General features: G+C 38.7%; 2 protein-coding genes across 5 annotated transcripts; one reads left to right on the forward strand and one right to left on the reverse strand.

Annotated features, from left to right (window-relative positions):
• Positions 1–20,229, reverse strand: kcnk10b (potassium channel, subfamily K, member 10b). 3 transcript variants are annotated; one of them, XM_077559922.1, is made up of 11 exons: positions 19,674–20,229; positions 17,236–17,336; positions 17,083–17,157; positions 16,834–16,940; positions 16,625–16,731; positions 11,293–11,708; positions 4,312–4,429; positions 2,809–2,969; positions 2,526–2,718; positions 2,307–2,449; positions 1–1,074 (listed from the first exon to the last, which is right to left on the reverse strand). In XM_077559922.1, exons 4-11 carry the CDS (start codon positions 16,839–16,841, stop codon positions 433–435), a joined length of 1,788 nt encoding a protein of 595 aa, XP_077416048.1. In that variant the 5' UTR covers positions 16,842–16,940; positions 17,083–17,157; positions 17,236–17,336; positions 19,674–20,229; the 3' UTR covers positions 1–432. The 3 variants fall into 3 exon arrangements, with proteins under 3 accessions (XP_077416048.1, XP_077416047.1, XP_077416049.1); XM_077559921.1 differs by adding an exon at positions 14,765–14,976 and having other exon boundaries at positions 16,834–17,157; XM_077559923.1 differs by lacking the exons at positions 16,625–16,731; positions 16,834–16,940; positions 17,083–17,157; positions 17,236–17,336; positions 19,674–20,229 and adding an exon at positions 14,193–14,584.
• spata7 (spermatogenesis associated 7) lies at positions 18,540–21,179 on the forward strand. Of its 2 annotated transcripts, XM_077559925.1 has the most exons (4): positions 18,540–18,566; positions 18,660–18,742; positions 19,350–19,407; positions 19,515–21,179. In XM_077559925.1, the coding sequence occupies exons 3-4, from the start codon at positions 19,384–19,386 to the stop codon at positions 20,112–20,114; spliced, it is 624 nt and encodes a 207-aa protein (XP_077416051.1). In that variant the 5' UTR covers positions 18,540–18,566; positions 18,660–18,742; positions 19,350–19,383; the 3' UTR covers positions 20,115–21,179. The 2 variants fall into 2 exon arrangements, with proteins under 2 accessions (XP_077416051.1, XP_077416052.1); XM_077559926.1 differs by lacking the exon at positions 18,540–18,566 and having other exon boundaries at positions 18,693–18,737; positions 19,583–21,179.
• Positions 21,180–22,635: the final 1,456 nt, after the last annotated feature.

Raw genomic sequence — 22,635 nt, forward strand, 5'->3', positions numbered from 1 at the left:
TACTGTTATAGCGCAATGGTGTAGTTTTCACTATCATTATTTTTGATGAATTTCTCGAGCAAGCAGCTTGACGGTTCACAGTTCTGGTATGCAAATCTTGGATCTCTCCTTGGAGTCCAGAAATGGCAAATATTTTTCAAATGTACCTCAACGGGATTCCGCCAGTCTATGTCCCTCCGTCTGATGAGTTCCTCGAAAGAACTGCTCATCATTCCGTTTTGGATGGTACCCCTATGCAGTACAGTACCCGGTCCTTGGAGTCCAGACAGGTTCCCAACGGGGTACTATGATTTGGAAAGTTCTTGTATGCACTGGTTCAGGTATAAATGCTTCTTGGAGTCCGGAAATGATCCCAATGGAGTACAAGTCTTTGAGACTTCAAGGGGCATGAGTAGACCACTACTGACGATGAAGAGTTTCTCCAGAGAACTCCTAATGGTCCTGGTGGTTAGACAGTTCCGGTATGCAGCCGTTCAACTTGGAACGATCCGCGGAGTGCTGCGACAGGTTTGTCAAACTGGTGTTCCTCTCCTTCGTCTCTCGGTTGTCCTCATCCATCTCGCAATCTTCCTCCCCGCCCTCGCCGCGCTCTACGTCAACCGCGCCGTTCCCGATCCCGACACTGGCCCGCCGAGAGTCCCCGGGGATGTTCCTCCGGATCTCGCGGTTCCTGCTACGTCTGGCCAACTTGGTGAGCGAGCCGAAGCGCAGGTTGAAGAGGTTCTCCTCCGAGGAAGACGCCGTCTCCGGCATCTGCTCGACGCCGCGGTGGCCGTAGGGCTCGCAGGCGCCCTTCAGCCGCAGGTTGTTGAGCTTGGTGTCGATGCTCTCCTGGGACGAGGTCTTGAAGCGGCCGGCGTCCAGGCTGGCGAAGACCGCCCTCTTCTCGGGCGACAGCATGTCCAAAGAGTGGGCCCGCTGCTCCAGTCCCAGCTGACGGCGCTCCATGCTGCGGATGGTGGCGGCGCGCTGGAGCTTGTCGTGGATCTCCACGCTCAGCCGCCGCCGCGTCTCCCGGAACTCGGCCCGGACGTTCGCCTTCCATTCGGCCGCGTGGGCTTTGAACTCTCCCACCTGGGAAAGATTTAGAAGCATGTTCAAACAATTAAATTAAATTTAATTAATTAATTCGCTCCCAGCCATTTTCACTGAAGTAACCCCTTCGCTCCTGGCTGTTTTACTGGCTTATGACTGATTTTGCAAGGCCTAGAAAGAAAGATTAGAGTCTCTTCTTTCATCAGGAAAAAAAATAGCAAAGTTTCATCAATATTCACATTCCTGGTGAAAACACTGACAAAAAGAGCTTGTTGCAACATGGCCCTGGATGATCTCTTGTACTCTGCTGCCACCTGATGGCCATTTTTCTTTTTCTTTTTAAATAACTACCATTGATTTAAGAAAAAGCTGCATCAAAGCCTTCTGTATGCTTTTGAGCATTAAAAATGTATAAAAACATTGAAAAATTGTAAATAATTTTTGGGGAGTGAAGGAAAATTTTTTTTTTTTAAAAACATATTTTTGGGTTTAAATGAGTTTGAAAAAGGCCCTTTTTCCTTTTTGCGTGACTGGACAAGTGACAGCATGTTTTCTTGAGGTTTGATTTCTATTCGTCTCGTTAGGGTTTTGTGTCCACATGTTGTCGTCACTCATGCCTTGTTCAGGTGTTCCTCGTCTCGTCAGTTTGTTGGTCTATAGTTCCCTGCTTCCTTTCAGTCTTGATTAAATCGTTGCTTCTGTTTGTAGTCCCTATCACATCTTGATGAGTTTCGTTTTTGTTTTTCTTGTATCTGCTTTTCTGGACTATTAATTCCAAAGTGCCTTGTTTTTATGAGGCTCCTGAAATTAACTCATTCAAACCTTAAAACGTGTTTTTAATACTTTGTCCTTCACTCCCAAAAACGTATTTACATGTTTTTTTTTTATGGTTTTGATGCAGCTTCTGACATGAAGAGGTGGCTTAAAGCAATGGTAGTTATTACAAAAAAAACGGCGAGATCAGCCAGCAACAAGCTCTTTTTGACAGTGTTTTCACCAGGAATGTGAATATTGATGAAACTTAGCTATATTCTAATACTAATTGCTGTAAAACGGAAACAGATACAAATGTACTTTTTTTTCCTGATGAAAGGAGAGACTCTAAACTTTATTTTGGTAGGTTCCATGTTTTTATAGCAATAGAACACAATATTCCGTGGGCCTTGCGAAATCAGTCAAAATCCAGTAAAACAACCGGGAGTGAAGGGGGTTGCTTCAGTGAAAATGAGTTAAGGGAGGAAGACACAACCCTGCCAAAGCTCAACACCTACCTCTTCTTTGGTCTTCTTGGACAGCACCCGAAGCCAGTCTCCGATCATGCTGAGGACGGCGGCAAAGTAGGCCAAACCCACCAGGATCCAGAACCACACCAGAGGCTTGTACCACTCCATGTAGTCAATTCTGCGGTTTCCGCCTGGGAGAAAAATGAAACGATCAATCGGTCAGGTTGGACTTATTGATTGCGAGCGCATGTCAGGTTGGATACAAACCCGCCACGTAGTCGCCGATGCCCACTGTGGTGAGAGTAATGACGACAAAGTAGATGGCCTCCAGCGTTGTCCAGCCCTCGATGTGTTTGAAGATGAAGGCGGGAACGGTGACAAAGACGATACAACCGGCAAAGATGAAGAGGATGGTGGACGTCACCCGGATCTTCGTCTGACTGATCTGTTTGTGTTTTTGCTGCGGAGGGGAACAATGGGAAAGGACCCTGTCAGAGTCATGGCGGCTTCACTCGGACAGACTTGAGATTTGTCAATACTTGCAACTCACCCTGAAAATCTTCTCCACTCTCAAAATACTTTTCACAAAAATAGTGCCCAGCTGATCTCCAATGCCGGCTAATAGGAAACCGAAAAGAGGGATGCCGAATATGGCATAAAGGATGCAGAAGATCTTGCCGCCCTCCGTGCTGGGAGCGATGTTTCCGTAACCTGTCAGAAATGACGATCTGTCATTTTTGGTACATACAAAGAAATGATGCTTTGACATCATCGAGCTCGGCCTTGCTTGACAAGCTCATAAAACGCTCATAAGGGCCATCTAAATGTGCTCCGAAGGGGGGCGGGCATTAAGACGAAGATGATGCACTTATGCAATATCATCAATAGAAGCCCTTATGTAATGTTCCAGGAGGAAAGGGTCAGGGCTAAATAAGATTACAGAAAGTCAATAATTAAGTTGTGCTTAAGGGGGAAGATGTTTGTTATTGTCAAAGAAGCAATCTCAGTATGATCGATAACGATGAGCTCGGTTATATCAATAATCCAGATTTCCTACTACGCATATTTTCATCAAATGGTAGAGTTTGGTTCACTTGTTTGGAAGGGTAAATCGTGATCTGGATGAAGTTTCCGCTGTCTAGTTGAGATGGGGAGATTGTAACAATTAAATTGAACAAAGACCCACAAAAACCTCGGTCAGTAAGTCATTGAAGGGTGTTAACACTTTTACAATGTATACATAAGTCACACTAACACTCGAAAAAAATACAATTTCTAGACTAAAGCAATGTAGTCCACCCCCCCCCCCAAAAAAAAAAATGTAAAAAAAGAACGCTTTCTATATAAGTTTTTTTTTTTAAATTTTTTATTAAATAATATTAACTCATTCACTGCCATTGACGGTTATAGATGTCAAAAATTCATTGTAACCATTTCTGTTAGTTTAACATTTTTTCCACCTTTTTTTTTAAACAAGAGTATGAAAACCTAGAAAAAAATGTTTATTGTACAATTAAAAAGGTGTGATTAATTGTGAGTTAACTATTGAAGTCATGCAATTAATTACAATTAAAAAATGTAATCGCCTGAAAAAAAGGAAAGATTATTAAAAAATTAGGGGCGTCAGGCAACTCAATTTTTAATTGTAATTAATCTCATGACTTCACTAGTTAACTCACAATTAATCACAAATCTCACAAAAAAATTCTAGGTTTTCATTCTCTTGTTAACAAAAGTGGGAAAAAGAAATGGTTAAAATTATTATTATTTTTTTTTACATCTATAGCCGTCAATGGCAGTGAATGAGTTAATATAACATCCATTTTTTTTGAGGATTTTTTTTGACTGCCAAAATATAGCACTTTTTGTGGTAAAGTATTACCTTTTCAAGTTTGGCAAAAAAAAAATTGCTTTGTAGCAAGACATTGACATTTTGTGAAAATATTTTGATGCAAACCACACATTTTTGGGGGCGCAAAAGATTGTTTCTTTGGCAAAATATTGAATTTCTGTGCTAAAATATAATATCCAAAAGGGGATTTCATGAAGGTACCGATGGTCGTGATGACGGTTCCGGCAAAGAAGAAAGCGCTGGCCAGGTCCCAGTAACTGGAGTTGTAGGACGTGTCACCTATAGGACTCACCCCGGCACTCACAGCGTCGATGGAATGCTGCAAACACACAAAAAGTTTCCTTTTTATAGCACATCATCATTGCTCGGTATGGCACATCGCAAAAACACATTGCAGCTTCACATTCACTCTGATATTATTCACGCTCGTGCTTCATTACGGTGCCATAAAACCTCCATCTGCTCACTTTCTCACTCACAATGTTTAGTGTGAATTCTTTGTTTCCCTGTCTCCATGGTGACATGCACTTTGCCTCTACATTCTGTGCGGGAGCCGACACTCCTGGTGGCATAATAATAATAATAATAATACAGGTTTCATTCAAAAAGTCTTGCAGTGTTGGTATAATGCTAATTGGAACAAATTATTGTGTTTTTGTCAAAACAAACTCACAAAATAGTGGCAAAATCCTGTGTTTTGTTGCAATCCATTATATTTTAGCAAAAAAAAAGAAGAAGCATTTTTATAGTTAAAAATTGCACATATGTGTTAAAAAAAATTGTGGCAAAGTTGTGTTTTTATCCAGTACAAAAAATATATATATTTTCAGCAACATTTTGTGTTTTTGTGGCAAAATATACAATTTTAATCTATTTTGGGGAAACGTGTGTGCTTAGTGGCTCAAAGTTGCATTTTTTTGGGAAGAGCAATTTTATTTTATTTTTTGTAAAATGTTGCAATTTTGTGGCAAATTACTGTTTTGTGGCAATGTGTAAAAAAATATGGATTTTTTATTTTTTTTTTGCATTTAAATGCCTTGGTGTGCTAAAATATAGTGGATATGAACAGTCTACTCAGCTCTGTTCAAAGGTCAGCTTCTTGTGTAAAAAAAAAAAAAAAAGAGATTACGATAAAAGTAAACCAAATCAAAATCAAAGCTTTTTCCATTGTTAATCTAACCTAGAGCGTTAACAAAAAAAAAAATTCAAGAGCAGAAGTAAAAACAAACAACTGTGATAATGTCATTGCAAAAGTGTACACACCCTTTTGTAATGTAGCTGTGTTATCATTATCAATGAGAATCAGCACATACCTGCTACCATTGAAAGTGCCTCTGATTTTCCTCAAATCAAAAAAATCCGACAACAGGGGTGTGTAGACTTTTATGTCCACATTTTAATGACATTGCATTGAATTTTTGTGGCAAAACATTGCGCCTTAGTGGAAAAAGACTGCATTTTTGCGCTGGCCAATTGTTGTGATAACGCTCTTGAATGTACGGCTCCCTCATTCAGGGCCGCCCACACACATTATGTGCAAGCGTTTTGAGAACGACTGCATTATGAAATATGCATGTACTCTCGTGACATACATTTCAAAGTAGACTGACGGACCTCTTCAGGCACACATTATTCATAGTATTTATTGCACATGTTCATTTCAAATCCACCACCCTTTTTTTAATTAACTCATTTTCATATCTATAATTAGCCAGAACAAAGATCAAATTAAACTCCGAATAACCTATTTTGAGTGTGGCTATAAATAGCTGTGCAATATGTCTGAATATTTTATGAGCTGTTCTATTTATAGCCATCGTCTGTTTTTCAGCCAACATTGTGCTGCATTGAGGATGTGGAAAATCCTCCTTAGTGCACGTGCACTTTGCAGGCACGAGGACTCCTGAAGGACTCCTTTGTTTTTGTTTAGATTTTTTTTTTCTGGTTAGGGATAAGGCATTTCTTTTTGAGGGTCAAAATATTGCATTTCGCAGTAAAACATTGCCTGTTTGTGCAACTTTCATGGCAATTTCTGTGTCAAAACTGTGCTTGTGGCAAATCATTGCACTTTGGTTGGATAAAGACTGCATTTAAATAAAATGTGAATTTTGTATGTTGTTCTTCGGGGCGGCGGGGTTCGGTAAGGGCAATCCTATGTTGGAGGAAAAATATTGAATTTTTCTAGATAATCAGTGCATGTTGCAATGTGTCAAAACACAATTTTTTTTCTGTCATAGTGGTTTATTTATTTATGTATTTAAATTTTTTTGTTTGTTTGTTTTTTATTGTTTTATTTTTAATTTTTAATGTTTTTTATTATTTATTATTTATTATTTATTTGTTTTATTAATTATTATTATATTTTTATTTGGTTTATTATTATTATTGTTTCTATATATATATATATATATATATATATATATATATATATATATATATATATATATATATATATATATTTTTTTTCAATTTTATTTATTTTTAATTTATTTTTTAATTTATTTTGTATTATTTTTTTTATATATATCTTTTATTTTCTTATTATTATTATATTTTTTTTATGTTTTTTTTTATTTTTTTTGTGGCAATAAACTGTGTCTACAAGTGTAGCGGGACATTTCAATGGTAAAACCTACTTTTGCAGCATAATATTGTATTTCCGTGTCAAAACACTGCAATTTTGTGCCAAAATATGTCATTTTTATGTAAAAATATAGCATTTTCGAAGCAAACCACAGTTTTTTTTGTAGTGAAGCATTGCCTTATCATACGCAGAATTACAGTAGGGATAAAGTGTCTTTCTGGCCCACATCAGCAAAAGAGACGTCGGCGCCTTACCCTTCAACGCTCGCTCTAAAAAATTCCGTGACACGGCGCCAACCACTGCAGCACTTTCACTAATGTCTTTATCGTCATGCTGGCCGGCTTGAGCTGCGCCGATTGCTGCCAAACAAGATTGTCTCAAGATTGATGGTGTGAGATTGTCAGGAGCAAAAAAAAAAAAACAACTTACAATACAATATGGTGAGAAGAGGCTTAAAAGATTACCGAGGTGAAGAGAAAGTAATTTTAAAAACATTTGTTCAACTTTGACAAGCGGCGGTTTCTGCAAGCTGTAGATTGCGCTGTGAAAATAATGAGGCAATACATGGCAATAAGTATAGCGTTTAGGGTGATGTGAGAAGCAAAAGACGTGACCTGCATACAATCTGTTGACTCTATTTTGGTGGGTTTAAAAAAAAAAAACTCCCTAAAAGTCCCAAAATTTGTAGATACAGTTTTTTTTTTAAAGCAGTGATTATATAACACTTATTAGCATTTACAATATACTTTTGTCTTTTTAAGCCAAAACAAAACAAGTTCCTAATCAGACAATATATAAAAGCAAAAAATAATAATAATTGGAGATGCATGCCCATTTTGCAAGATGTTGACATAATATTTCTTAGCATTTTTTTTTTTTTTTAGCAAAAGACAAAAATAATTTTGGGTGGAGTTTGGTAGGGGTAAAAAAAAAAAAAGAACATTTGGAAGCACAATGAATAGAAATATATAAATACAGAAAAAAATGGATATATGCTTTTTAATCAATATTGTTTTTTTTTTACTTTTTATCCCAAATATAACAAAATCCCCCCCAAAATGAAAAAAATAATTTGGCAAGTAAAAATATAAAATCATTGTTTATTTATTACTACTGCTTGCTACTGTTTATATTAAAAAATACAATGTAGCGCTACACCACTGCAAACTAAAAACAGTAAAATAATATCTCTTAGTTATTACGACAATCAAAAGAGAGCATTAAGATGATGGATGTTTGCCTCGAAAAAGATTCTTTGCGTGCGGTGACGTAACGGTGCTGCAGGTGTGCTGAATTGTGACTCATTACTAAATGTGGCCTGTAAATAATAGTGCGGCGTCACATTGTGCCACAGCGTGCGTCAGGCTTTGGCAGAGGTAATTATAAGGATGGGCAACGTGGGGGGACGTTCACAGCGGGTAGGTGGACGATGAAAGAGCAAACATGGCAACGCGGGCATCAATGGTTATTTTTTGCAGGCATTTTTCTTCGTGTGGCTTCTGTCTTTCAAACTCCCCCGCAAAAAAAAAAAAAAGAGTGACATGACGCATTGATAATGTGTAGAAATTCAAGTAGCAGCTGCGTGGCCATGTATTTGGATTCCGATATATTCTTAAGGTGCAGAGACAGAATTCTGATATTTCCCCAATGCAGCGCTTCATTTTGTATTTCTTTTGCCTGCGACTAGCATTCACACCAGGCAGGTTGTTATAGTAGTCAAACAACATCTCATCACATTTTCAAATCCAAAATAATCCTTAAAAATCAAATAATAGCGATACAAACAAAGTCCAATGCTTTTCAATGGACGCAACGAGTCATTTCACAGAGTTGGCTGCCATTTTGATTTAAGCTCGGAATTGTCAACAGAGGCATAGTTGACAATTCTTCACACACAAAAAAAAAGATTGAAGCTGTTGATGTTGTTGAAGCTGTTTACTCTAAAACTAAATACACATTATGTATTTAACCAAACGACATAACTCTGCCCTATAAAACACCTCACTCTTACTGCTAACACGTAATGTGAAACGCCTTAGATGGGCTAGCAAAGCTGGCACCTCATGTGGGCGGAGCATAGCGCCAGCGTTTGAGAATCATTCGGAGGATTCGCCACGAAAAATAACAAGGCGGCAGCTAGGGCCTGTCCGTTGCTTTAATTATAGTTATAGCCAAAGTATAATCATTCCTTCAGCACTTGAAAGCCGATATTTAGCAAATAGCATGTTAGCTTTTCACTTCCTGCTCGTGTTATATGTGGAATCGGCTCATTTGTCCAGCTGCTGCTTCTGGCACTTCAGGAGGTCTCCCACTCCTGCCTTGCGCGATGAATAATTGATTCCCTCTGGACCCCCCCTTTGCCTAACACACCATGTTAAAGGTTTTCATTTCCTTCCCCCGCCTTACACAAGATGCTCTCATTGATTTCTACAACAAACTCTCTCTAGTCTCTCTTTGTGAGACCCTGAGGTTAGTCAGGAAGAGGAACGGACGCTTGTGTAGGCGTGTGGGCGCGAAGTGTAAAAATAAATATATATATATGGAAAGACGGACCAAAATTCGCCAGTGCTGAAGATGTTAACATCAAACGGGATTGTTCTAGCGGAAAGTGGGCCACTGTAAATTGTATGTGCTCGGTTCCCTCGTCGTCGGGGTTGTTCCGAGTTTAGCAGGATGTCAAGTGGGCGTAATTATTTTATTATTAGTCGAACAAGTGAGAGCATATTACAGTTGAATGTTACCAGAATTTTCTGGAGGAATATGGCTCAAAGCAACATGGCGGACTAGCGGTTAGCATGTTTGCCTCACAGTTTTGAGGTCTGGTGTTCAAATCTCAGCTCCAGCTCCAACGATAGTGTGTTTACATAATTCTTCAGGTATTCTCTTCTCCTTCCATTTTTTCATTATCGGTCATGTTAGATTAATTGAAGATTACAAATTGACCACAGACAAGAGCGACAGAAAACAAATAGATTTATCATGGATTTTCTCAAGAAGCCTAACAAACATTTGTCCTTGTTTTCATTTTTGTCAATTAATTTCTGAAATGAGTTTTTGGGGATTGATTTTCAGTTTCACAGAATGGCAAAAACACATTACTTTTATCAGATACTGTTAATTTGCATATGACTAGCCTTGAAATCACCTGTGATGCATGTATTTTCTTTCACATCCAACCACGTCAAACTGTCAAAGGGTGAACAGTTTCACTTTATTAATTTTTTTTATTTTATTCTTATTTTTTAATACTTACCCTTGTGTGACAATTAAAAATGAGAAAATATTACATAAAACCTCACAGTGAACGCTACTTTACCACGGTCTTCTGTTGTTAAATCAAGTTTTGCTCTCAGCCAACTTATATCTCGATTAACACCGCTTTTGTTCCATAATTAGCATAATAATGTGTTGGGGATACACCCAGTTGCATTGTGATGAGAAAATTTTGGCTTTTCTGCATGATCAGCATAAACACGAAAGAGTGTGTGAGAGCGACAGAGACGATACATATGGCATAAAAAAGACTGCACTCAATCTCCCTGTCACATTTTATTTTATTTTTTTAAATCAATCTCTTCTGTTTTTCAGGTGCATTTATGAGATGTTGGCAACACAAGATTAACCGTCATTTTTATAGCCGCGCTGACTTTGACTCAATCTTGTATGAAACTGCGAGTAAAAGAAGGTCACAAGATTCATAAAACAAAATGTCTGCTTCATACGGTGTGTGGGTGGGTGGGGGGGCGGTGGTGGGGGTAGAAAGATAGATAGATAGATAGATAGATAGATAGATAGATAGATAGATAGATAGATAGATAGATAGATACTGTAGCTAGCTAGTTAGCTAGCTAGCCAAATATACAGTAATAGCTAGCTACATACAGTACATACTGTAGATAGCTAGATAGCTATAGATAGATAGATTAGCTAGCCAAAGATAGATATATTAGCTAGATAGCTAGATAGCTAGATAGATAGATAGATAGATAGATAGATAGATAAACAGACAGACAGAACTTTAAATGCCAGTTATACACATCACGCAATACTTCATTAAGGGCAGACTGTTATCTAACCGTCTCTCCCTACAGACAACTTTGATGTTATGTAACACTGTTTACCATAAATTGTCAACACGTGTGAAGTGTCACTGAGCATTATGGGTTGTCTCGCAATGCCTGCTAGAGGACTTCTGTGCTTGTTGCGCATTAAGTTTTTTACGTATTAAATGTAAACACCAATACAGGTAGTCAATCCTGTTTTAAGATTTGTTTCCAAGGAAAACCTGGAAAGCAAATGGATGGCCATTTTTCATTGTGAGTAGAATGTGAAACCTCTCAAACAAAGTTGAGTCGAAATTGGTGCGTAATCATGCTAACAAATCGCTGCACATAAACAGGCAATCCTTCTCTAAACCCCGAATGGAACCATTAACATAAACTTGCAATTGAAGGCTTCGTTTTTTTCTTAAGGACATTCAGCACATAAAGGATCCGACCGTCGTAATTCTCCAGGGGACATGACCAGCCAATGAAATCCATCCAATCACCCAATTACCCCGCCAATGGCCATCTATAAAATCACTGTCATCAACTCACCTTGATGAGAGCCTCCAGCTCGTCGCGCGTCACACAAGGATGCCTCGCCAGGAAGGAAGCCTTCTCCAGGGTGATGCTGGTCTTCTGGTGGCTCTCAAACGGCTGCTCCAACGCCCTGAACGCCAGACCCCCACACACCAGGTACAGGACCACCACGATGAACACGGCCAGCACTGTCTTCCACTTCATGACCGAGTGCAGAGCTATCAACGAGCCGTCGCAGCTGGTGTCCATGCTGGCCACCACGCTGGCGGAGCGTGACGAGATGGACAGGCGAGGCAGGGAGCAGTGGCCGTTGGCTTTGGGCTCGCAGCCCATCGGGTTCTGCATGGTGGCCACGCTGGCCTGGACCAGGCTGGACTTCACCGTGCCGGGCTGGGACTTCTTGGGAGGAACTAAGTTGGTCTGGACCGCCACTGGAAAACATGGTAGCAAAAGGTCAAGATAGGTTGTGGTCACAATTGTAGCACACATCGTTTCCTTAGTCTTTCAAAACTCTAATATGAGGAATGTTTATGGTCGATATCAGAGTTTCCTCTTTTGTCATCTGGCCTGCAGCTGGCAATACCAAAGGCAACCTTTAAATCGTTGTGCCATCTGACGAATGAGTTTTAGGCGCCGCACATTAAAGCCATTAGTCGGGAGTTGCCGATCGCTAATGCAGAAGAAAACCGCATTACATCAATCTATAGCATAACTTGAAAAGGTTTGGAGAAATGTGAGGCATATTTTTCTTTTTTAAGAACATTAAGAGCTATCAAAATGTCCCACACCCAAACTTACTCCTACGTTTGGACCTGAGTCAACCTTTAAGTCAATCTTAAACATTTCTTGACAATAATATGTTATATGTGACCTCACTAGTCTAAACATGACATTCTGATTAACTCATTCACTGCCATTGACGCCTATAAACGTCAAAAATGAATTTGAACTATTTCTATTAGTTTAAAATTTATTCCCACTTTTGTTAACAAGAGTATGAAAACCTAGACATTTAAAAAAATATTTTTTTGAAAAAAGAAAAGATTATTAAAAATCAGGGGCGTCAGGCGATTACATTTTTTAATTGTAATTAATCGCATGACTTCAATAGTTAACTCACGATTAATCACAAATTTTATAACTGTTCTACAATTATTTTTTTCTAGGTTTTCATACTCCTGTTAACAAAAGTTGGGAAAAAATGCTAAACTAATAGAATTTGACGTCTATAGCCGTCAATGTCAGTGAATGAGTTAATATTACATTCATGGAATACGAGTTATCAAGCAAAATCCCCTTGACTTCCCCTTTAATGCTCCAACTTCACTTTAATAAAGCAAATACTGCATGACAAAGGTGCCACCTGGCATCCACTGTAGCAACAATGATGCAAAGCTCAAAAGTGGGAGTGAGGTTTGCCCCGCCCACACGCATACAGTGGCAGGATGACTCAAGGACATCCAGGAAGCGTCCCATGCACACCCACTGCACTTATGAATCTTGTTAGTTCATCCTTGTTGGATGACTGAGTCTATTACGACTAAGTGATTTTTCTGTTCTCCCCAATAACACTCCATGATGATAGCAGCAGGCTATTTTTTAGAAACACAAAATAAATGACAACTTTAAGAATGAACCAGCAGAAAGATACCGAGCCGGAATTAGTATTCTGGGATGCATACGATGAGGTCATTATGACGGGAAAAAAGTCTTACAAAGACATGAATTGTATTGTTTTGCTGAAAATGGATTTAAAATTAATGTGCACAATTTTAGTGTCACTCTATAGCTGCTAGCATTAGCTTAGGGTTTACTGGCTAGCATGCTGTTTTAAATTAACATACTTTAACTGCTAGCTGACAACAATATTGCCGCTATATGCATTCTAAAGTCAAAGTTTTGCCTTATATTTACACTTGTATAGATTCGTCCAAGAGTCACTACTGCAGTGATGTTGTTTTAATGCCTTATTATTGCAGCGGTTAACTTATTTTTACCTGAGTCTTTGAGTTAAAAAGCTATAAGGCTGCCTGTACAGTCAAGAAAGGTGTTAATAGGAGACAGTTTGTCTCGAGAACAAACCAAACTCAGTTTTAGTATTTCCAAAGGGAAAATTCCTGATTGGATTGCCTCGTACTGTGTTATAATATAAATTGTATTAACGTTTCTTGTGACGTATGCAACCATCAAAAATCCAAGGCACTAACTCCGCCTATTGATTGCGGCTAATTAAATAAGGCTTGAGTGGAAAGACATATTTTCATCTGAGACTCTCGCTTCGTGGGCAGCTCTGCCCCATAGCATGAAAATCCTGAGAGTGATATGAAGTTAAATGTTGTATATATTTTTTTACACAAATATTGCCACATTTTTCTTGTATGCATACTTAGATTTGAACGTATTCTAATCTTGACACTGTCAAAGATTCAACAGTACTAAGTAAGCAAGTAAAGTAGAGGAGTTTTCGGTTGAATTTGAGGTTGTTGTTTTTGCACGTCATTCCGGGAGAAACACTGCAGGTCGAGGGACACCCTAGCAAGAAGGGGGGAGAAAGAGATAAATAAATGATCGAGGGACGCACGAGCTGAACCTCGCAGTGCAAAACTTGACCAAATCGGACAATAATAGCTACTATTTCCGGTTACAAAATAAGACAAATTTACGTATAATCGTTTTTACGTCACACGTTGATAAAGATAAGATTTAAAAATTCAAAAATCACACTTTACAATGTATACAAGAGGGGTTTATATGTCTAGTGAGTGGGAGTTTATCGTTTTCAAATTCTAAATGCTTTTGTTTTTACATGACTTTCGGTTGTTTGTGCTAACTTGCTTTGTGGTAACACACCCGCAGCTCCGACATTAAAAATGTGTATATTCATCTATATAAGTAATGTATAGATATGTACTGACCTTGTTCGGGGTCCCAATTAACTTGTTTCCTCGGGGTTTCTATTGGGAATTTCATCTTTTTCCAAAATAATTCCAATAAATAGATCAATTAGGCAAAAAAAATCAACCGTTTCAAAAAAGCAAAATGCATGTATTATACGTAATTATAAATAATATTTCTCCCCATCTTCAGACTTCAGCACGTATTTTTTTAAGGACGTGTCTGCTAATGACAAGCGAGCAAATAACCGCATTGTCTGCTGTTCGAGTGTCCCCTCCTTTTTCTGCATCACGCCTGGACCAAGTGAGCGAGCACCGCGTGAGATACTTTTGTTTTCGAGGGGTAAAACACAAGTCACCCCATGCAAACGCACAAATAAACGTACACTAGGGACTGGCACACCCAGTGGGTGCCCACCCAACTTTATGCACGCGCCTCAAGGAGAACAACGAGGGAGTAAAAAAAAAAAGGAAAAAAAAGGATGCTCTGCTTCCTTTATCGTGCTCCCGTGGTCCTTTACTATAGACTGAAGCTGAAACAAATCTACTCCTGAAATGTACACTAGCATCAAATATCTATTTCCAATACTCACTTTTGTGTGTTTTTTTCCCCCTGGCTGGCGCAAAAAAATGTGGATTATTTTTTATTCCCTCATCGTTGCAGGCAGCCGGTGAGTGTGTGTGAGCACATGGTGCAAAGCGACGAGTCACGCCCAACCATTGGTGGACCTCCGCGGTGACATCATTCATATGTATGAGGAGCATCTGCATTATTGATGAGCCTTCAGATACAGGGATGGGGGACCTTTAGGACAAATAATAATAATAATAATGAATGTAAATGTTCCGATCTATAGACATCCAGTTAAGATGGAAGATATTTTTTAAATCAATGTCAGCAATTTATTTAATTATATGGCGTCATGTGTACAAGGGAGACAACACAAATAGCATACACTGCCTGTTATGCTTTATGATTAGAATTATTATGATTAGATCTGATATTGGCAGTAATTGTACAAATGTGATTTTAACTCATCTCAACATTATTAATAAAGTAAATTTAAAACAACAATTGCTGCACAAGTTCTGTATATATGCAGTAGAAATCAGTCATACAATAACAAAGGCAGTTAAAATGCAATAATTACTAACACAAAACAAATACATAATTATTACTACTCTTTGCTGTCTTTTCTAGGGAGGTGTTCACAAATTCATCCTGCTAATTTTCTGCCTTCATGTGGTAGTAACATTTATTATTATTATTATTATTATGTGGGAGATGTTTTAGAGTTCTTTTTTTTTTTTTTGTATGTAAAGTATAGATGTGAAGCTATTTGACCCTACGTCAGTTGTCGATGCTATACAACATCGCTTTTAAAAGGAAAAGTTTTACGTCATCCGTCAAACGCCATGAACTTCCGTTTTTTCTATTTTTCATATGCGCATGCGTTACTCGTGGAGTGACGTCATCACTCATAGCAACCGACATGGCGACGGCGAAGCTTTGCAATCCTCCGCTACTGCTATAAGAAGCTAGCTTCACGTTGTTCATTATTTGTCACCTCCCCGCAATAAAATGTCAACAATAAACCGCGTTGTGCTTTCCGGATGTACTGAGGCTTTACGGCTTCGGAATAGTTCTGGAGAAAATGGGATACGTTAAGAAAAGCGTTGACATGGAGTCGAGAAGAAGTACGTAGCAGTGCTAACATTAGCATTAGCTTTGTGTGTCTGACAAATGTACCTAATGGATAATATAGCATAGCAATGTTTAGCATTCTGGATGATTGTTAAATACAAACGAAAATATAGGCACATAACCAACAAAATACCCCAAATGATCATTAATGCATGCCATGCATTTGATGGCGACCAAAAACTTTATGAAGACAAGCATTGTTTAAAATAGATGGATGGATAGTCTTTATTTTGACAGCACCCATAAGTAGTATATATGTTTATCTATGTTCTTATTTTAGGGAGTGTATTATCTGGTCCTGGGTCCAGCTTTAACATCAGTGGGCACGCATTGAAAAGTAGCCGTAAGTATTGATTTTTACTCATTTTAAGACAGTATGGGTTGAATTTGAGAGATGTTTCTTGTTGTCTTATTTGTTTTACAGCATTCTGTCCCCAGTCCTCCAGCAGGGTGGCTCAGGGTATGATTAAAGATCACATGATGTCTCACTACAAACGGATTTATTCAGCTAAAGGTGAGATTTTAGGAATAATCACAGCACATAGGATACTAGATCTCTCTATATTTTCTCACGTTTTCTTGCAGCTGTTATCGACACCTCAGTACCCAAAAGCCTTACGCAGAGTGTTAAATGTAAGTAACATGTCACAGATTCATTCTTAACACCCAAGTTCAGTGTAAAAATAGCACTCACAGCACATGTTTGACAATTAAAAGGAGCTATACGTGTCATGCTGTGTGCGACAACCTGCTTGCTGAGTCGATTTTCTCAAATGATGCCATTTGTAAACAGACAGCGACCGGATGAAACAGGAGCGTATGAGGAACGGAGGTCGTCCCCAGTCAGCGCAGTCTCTGTCGCACAGGAACAGCAGAGCCTCATGTTACTCGGCGCAAGTAAACAAAATGAATACTAGTTAGCCAAATCCAAACATTCAATTCCTCGCAATTTTTTACCGTGTCATCTTTCTTCCTCGTCAGAGTGGTTGTTCCGTGCAGTCAGAATGCAGGCCTTACCTCTGCTCAAGAAACTCCACGCACTCCAGCCCCGAATTTAACAGCTCCTTTCACGCAAAGGAGGTCCGTTCTCCATCAACAAAAGCTACCTCTAAGAATCATCATAATAATCATCGACCTCATTCAGCCGTGGAACTCAAGTTCCGAAGCCAGGAGCCAACGTCGCACAAGCAGCCATCGGCGAGTTACCTGTGCGCCTCGGGCGAAGCCGGCTTCCTCAAGGCGTTCCGGGATCCCGTGCAAAAGACGTACAGCGGCGACTTGCTGGAGAAACATTCGCAGCGTTTCACCCAAGACAAACCTTTCACGCCTAAGATGCTGAAGTCGGAAAAGAGCTCATACCTGTCTAGTTATCGCTACTATCGAGCGCCGCAGAGCACCAATCCGCCTCAGGAGTGTGACGACTTGAGTGCGGAGAAACGGTAGTCATTGCCGTTTCTTACCTGAAATATGTCTTCAAATTGATTCATGTTTTGTCTCCTTCATGTAGAGGAAAAACTGCGCAGCACACTCTGGAGTTGGATGAGCCAGCAGAGGTAATTTTGCAATCAAAATCTTTTACTATTACTACAAATTTAACATCACATAAACACATTAGGTGAACTTAAAAAGTCTACACACCCTTGTTTAAATGCCGGGTTTTTGTTCAAATCTCACCAAAGTTAATTATTGAAAAACTTCCCCCTATGAATATGACCTATATAGCTTGTGCAACTTTAATGTAGTTGCACAAGTTTGCACACCCCTCTAATAACTGGTGGTTTTGCTGTGTTCATCATTAATCACATGAATGAAAATTCTAACAATTTATCCTACTCTCATTTTTAATATCACAAATCCTGGCTTTTAACTCATTCACTGCCATTGACGGCTATAGACGTCAAAAATTAATTTGATCTATTTATTAGTTTAACATTTTCCCCACTTTTGTTAACAAGAGTTATGAAAACCTAGAATGTTTTTATTGTATTAGAACAGATACAAAATTTGTGATTAATCGTGAGTTAACTAGTCAAGTCATGCGATTAATTACGATTACAAATTGTAATCGCCTGATGCCCCTAATTTTTTAATCTTTTCAAAAAAAAAGTTTTTTAATAAAAAAACAAATAAATAAATAATTACAATTATTTTATTTTTTATTTTTTAAAGAAAAGATTATTAAAAATGAAGGGCGTCAAGATTTTAATCGGAATTAATTGCCTGACTTCACTAGTTAACTCACGATTAATCACAAATTTTATATTTGTTGTAAATGTACAAAAAAAATCTAGGTTTTCACTCTTGTTAACAAAAGTGGGGGGAAAAATGTTAAACTAATAGAAATTGTTCAAATGAATTGATGACGTCTATAACCATCAATGGCAGTGAATGAGTTAAACAGGTGTGTAATTTCTCACTGTAAACTCAATGTAATATTGTAAATATAACAACACTGAATGTCTCTTTGTCCCAGGAACTCAATAAAGAGCAGCAGTCAGCGGAGGACGAGCACACCGGCACATATTTAATAAAGCCAAAACAACAACCAAACAAAAATCGAGACTATGATCCCTTTGACTATTCCACCAGGTAAAAGTGTACAAAATGACATATTACTCTGTGCGCTTTATTAAAGGGATACTTTCTTCTAGGTTCTCCTTGGAGAGCGGAAACATGTCTTTAAGTGCAGAGTAAGTTCATCTTCATAAGCCCCAATGCATTAAGATCAAATCAATAGTATATTAGGAATGTTTTTGAAAGAACAATACTCTGTTCTTTGACAGGGATGAAGAATTAATGTACCTTGAATTTATTAACGATGTAACAGAAGACATCTTGTCCAGGGGATCAGTCTCTGACAGGTAAGGTGTGCTATCAGTCAAATGTTAAATTGCTTCTTGTTTTATGCGCGTTTTTTATATATATATATATATATATAATATATATATAAAAAAAATATATATATATATATAATATATATATATATATTATATATATATATATATATATATATATATATATATATATATATAATATATATATATATATATATATATATATATATATATATATATATATAAAATATATATATATATATATATATATATATATATATATATATAAAATATATATATATATATAAAATATATATATATATATATATAATATATATATATATGTTTGGGGATCTTAGAGTGTTTCAGAGTGGGCTAAACGCAAATAGTTGGAAATAGCTTCCAGATTGAAAATAAAATAAACAAATAATTATTGGGGGGGACTCCAAAAATATAATATGTGGACTACTCCTTCCTGTTTTGATTTTGAAAACTTTGCAAGTCGTGATGGGGAAACCTAAACTTTGACGTCATGCGTTTTCAGACTTTTTCATTATTGGGTTGACATCCACTTTAGGGTGGCTCGCGTACGTGATGGGTACAGGCTGCAGCGTATTAAATGTCTGTGTCTCCTTCAAGGGTCCTCAACCGAGTGATACAGCGACATATTGATATGAATCTGCATCGTCTGGATGAGGTGAGTATACATGTGGTGTCTGGTTGTGATTTATAGCCATATACATGAAGTATAGTCCTGGGGGGGAAAATTTCAAGGCGTCAAGGTGTCACCATGTGTTGTTTTAGACTAAAATGCGCCACCTTCTGGACATCCTGCAAAATAACCTGGACGAGCCTTCCACTCCTTCCAACAGCGAGGAGCTTGGGAAAAAAGACCTTCTCGATTCCCTCCTGGTGATGCCCGAATCGGCGCTGGAGCGAGTACAAGCCAAAGAGGACACCAACCTGTTCTGTCTTACGAGCGAAGGCAGCAATTCTCAAGAGGCCTGTCTGGAACCCGCGTTGAGCCCCACGCCTTTATGGTCTTCTGAAAGAAGTTCTCAGCTGACAGCTAATGAAAAGACAGAAGAGGAGGAGGACGACGACAACTGGGGAGAGGGCACGAGCGAGCATGTTAGCGATAATGAAGAAAAGTCTGAAGAGGACTACCTACTGGTCGTGACAGAGAAGGAAGATGCAGGCGGCGATGCCAGACACGAGGAGCTCCTTCAGGACCAAGCTGAGGCAGATGCAGACTCTGACGAAAAATCCAAAGCGCTTGAAGACCTGGAAATTAGGTTTTCAGAGTGTCTGCATATCGGTAAAGATGTTAAAGGTGACATTTTGGACTCTTCCAGTGAGCTCCAAACAAATACATTGGCCTCTGTCAGTGATGACGACTTTTAAATGTTGCATATACTGAACTTGAAAGTCGCTGCATTAGGAACGTTTTGTTTTTGCGGAAAACACAACAATGACAACTGTGATTTTATTTTACACAGCAATCCCGTTACCGGACAATTAGGCATGTAGATGTAAAAATCATTAGTCATTTTGCCACCTGCACAACCAGAAAGGGTCAATGAAGTCCAGCCTCCATTTTCTGTAGAGCTGCAGCCTATCCCAGCTACCTGGACGAAAAGGCAGACTACACCCTGGAGTGGACGCCAGTCAGTCACCGGGCACATATAGACACAGACGATCACCATTTGTATTCACATTCTCACCGTCACTGAGTGGGAACCGAACCCAAGCTGGATTCAAAGACATGAAATTAGAGCGGAAATTTATTCACCCTTTGTGCCTTTCACACAGATCGAGATATTGCTTTCAACAGAACAGGACAGGAGAAGTGAGTGTGTAGCAGGCAATGTAACGCCACTGGCCTTTCTTTCCAATAGGGTTTTCCCGCTTTGTTGCTATTTTGATATTCACACTTTTTTTTTTAAACTACCTTGTTATTTGCTGAAAACATCCACTGTTTTTATGCTCCTTCTAAAATACCTTAAAATGCCACAAGATGGTGCCAAAGCCCTAGCGAGTAGGATAGTAGTTTTTTTGGCACCATCTTGTGGAATTTATAAGCAACTGCAAACCTTTTGGGGCCGCATGATTTGCTGAGTTTATTTTTGCTATTGTTGCAAAGCTCTTTTTATTCACGGGGGTTACTTTACTCCCTTTCACACAGCTGATGCCCTGTCTGTTACACAGAACAGCAACTTAACTTTAACCATTTCCACTGTGATACTACCTCCAAAGGCGAAATATTGGGGGGAAATAAGGCAGAAAAGTCCTGGCTTGCACTGACTGTGTGAAAAGGCTTATGTTATCAGCTACGTGTTGCTCAAGATTTGTACATTTTACACAGGCTTTTTTTTTAATGTGTCATAATATGCGTGAGTGTTTTGTTTTTTACTTGTAACTGCCTGAATGTTGTTGTTTTCATTTGCAATAAATATTTAGTCCACTGTATTTGGACGGCCTATGATTTGGCGGAAAAAGAATGTGATGTGGGGGTTATGTTGCAAACAAACGTCGGTTATTCTTGCACAATGCGATGTTTATCGTGCGTGATAAGGGCGGTCAGCCGAGGTGGAAGGTAAACATGGAGTTCAGCGGCCAGCCGGACCGGTCAGCTGTCCGTCCGTCGCATTTAGAGAATTCTCACCACTCGGCATTCCAGCTGTCTGAGGTCACGGCTCCCCCTAAAATCACGTGTATCCCTCCGCGACGGTGCCACAGTGCTTGTTTACGATCTTTACTTAGCCATAGTATCATTGTGTTTGCAATTATGAATGTTTTAAGTATACTGTATGTTTGTGTTATACTTTTGCTGACTAATAAAACACAAACGCAAAAGTTGTAGATCCGCGGATGAAGACACTTGTTGCGCCTCCTATCCCAGGAAGCAAAACACGCTTGGAACCCGAGTGATGCGGGACGCGGAATTGGGCATGGAGTGACACATTCGCCTTGACACAGGAACTCGCGCATTTGGCATTTAATGTAATTATTTAAAGTTGTAAAAAAAAATGCAATAGATTTGTGGTAGAGCCGCCGCTGGGACGCAAGCCCTCTTCGGACCTTTAAACTCTCTACTGGCGGATCAGCGGTAACGTCAAGCGGCTCCGGCCAAAATATTTACCGGCGACGTCAGCTACTCGCGGGTGCCGTCTATTTTCTGGGTCTGTGTTAGCAAGCTAGAGCTAAACCTGCAGTTTTTTTTGCGTTTATATCACTCACCCGAGCGATTACCGAAACGAAATTAATTACCGGTCGGTCACTTTGAGATCACGAGCTTTGGGTGCGATTAATACTATAGCGGGAGTTGTCATGTAGTGGAGTTGAAGCGTAGTTTTGGCGTAAGTTCATTTGAACCTCAGCTAAGTTAAAGGAGGCAGAGATTTAAAGCTAGAGACCCTAGAGTTCAACAGTTGGAAGTATTTGGATTCGACTAATGACTGGAGGGTGAGTCACTAGAGTAAATTACTAATAATTCAGAATGTTCAAATTTTATTGTTTACATTATTTTATTAATGCATCGCTTTATCAAACTAAAAACAGTTGGCTAAATTGAATGATGTATACCTGCGCAGTCTCCATTGTTGTTTTTTGTTTGTTTTGAGCATTTATGACTACAAAGGTATAGTTAGACTAAATACTACTGTTGTGTAACTAAATGAGTAAACCACAATCGTCACCTTTTTAAAATAACGGCCCAGGTACGAATAAGTCATACTGTACTTTGACAATAAATAAATAAATATCTCTTGATACTGGTCACCTTTGCTAAAAGTTAAACAGGACATTCAACTCTATCCCTGAAATTAAATTAATAATACATATAATTATATAATATATAATTATATTATATATTATATAATCAGCATTTAGTTAAGCTTTTCATGTTTTCTGAACTTTATTTTAG

Source organism: Vanacampus margaritifer, chromosome 1 (assembly GCF_051991255.1).
Source record: "Vanacampus margaritifer isolate UIUO_Vmar chromosome 1, RoL_Vmar_1.0, whole genome shotgun sequence".
In the NCBI taxonomy this organism is placed as follows: Eukaryota; Metazoa; Chordata; class Actinopteri; order Syngnathiformes; family Syngnathidae; genus Vanacampus; species Vanacampus margaritifer.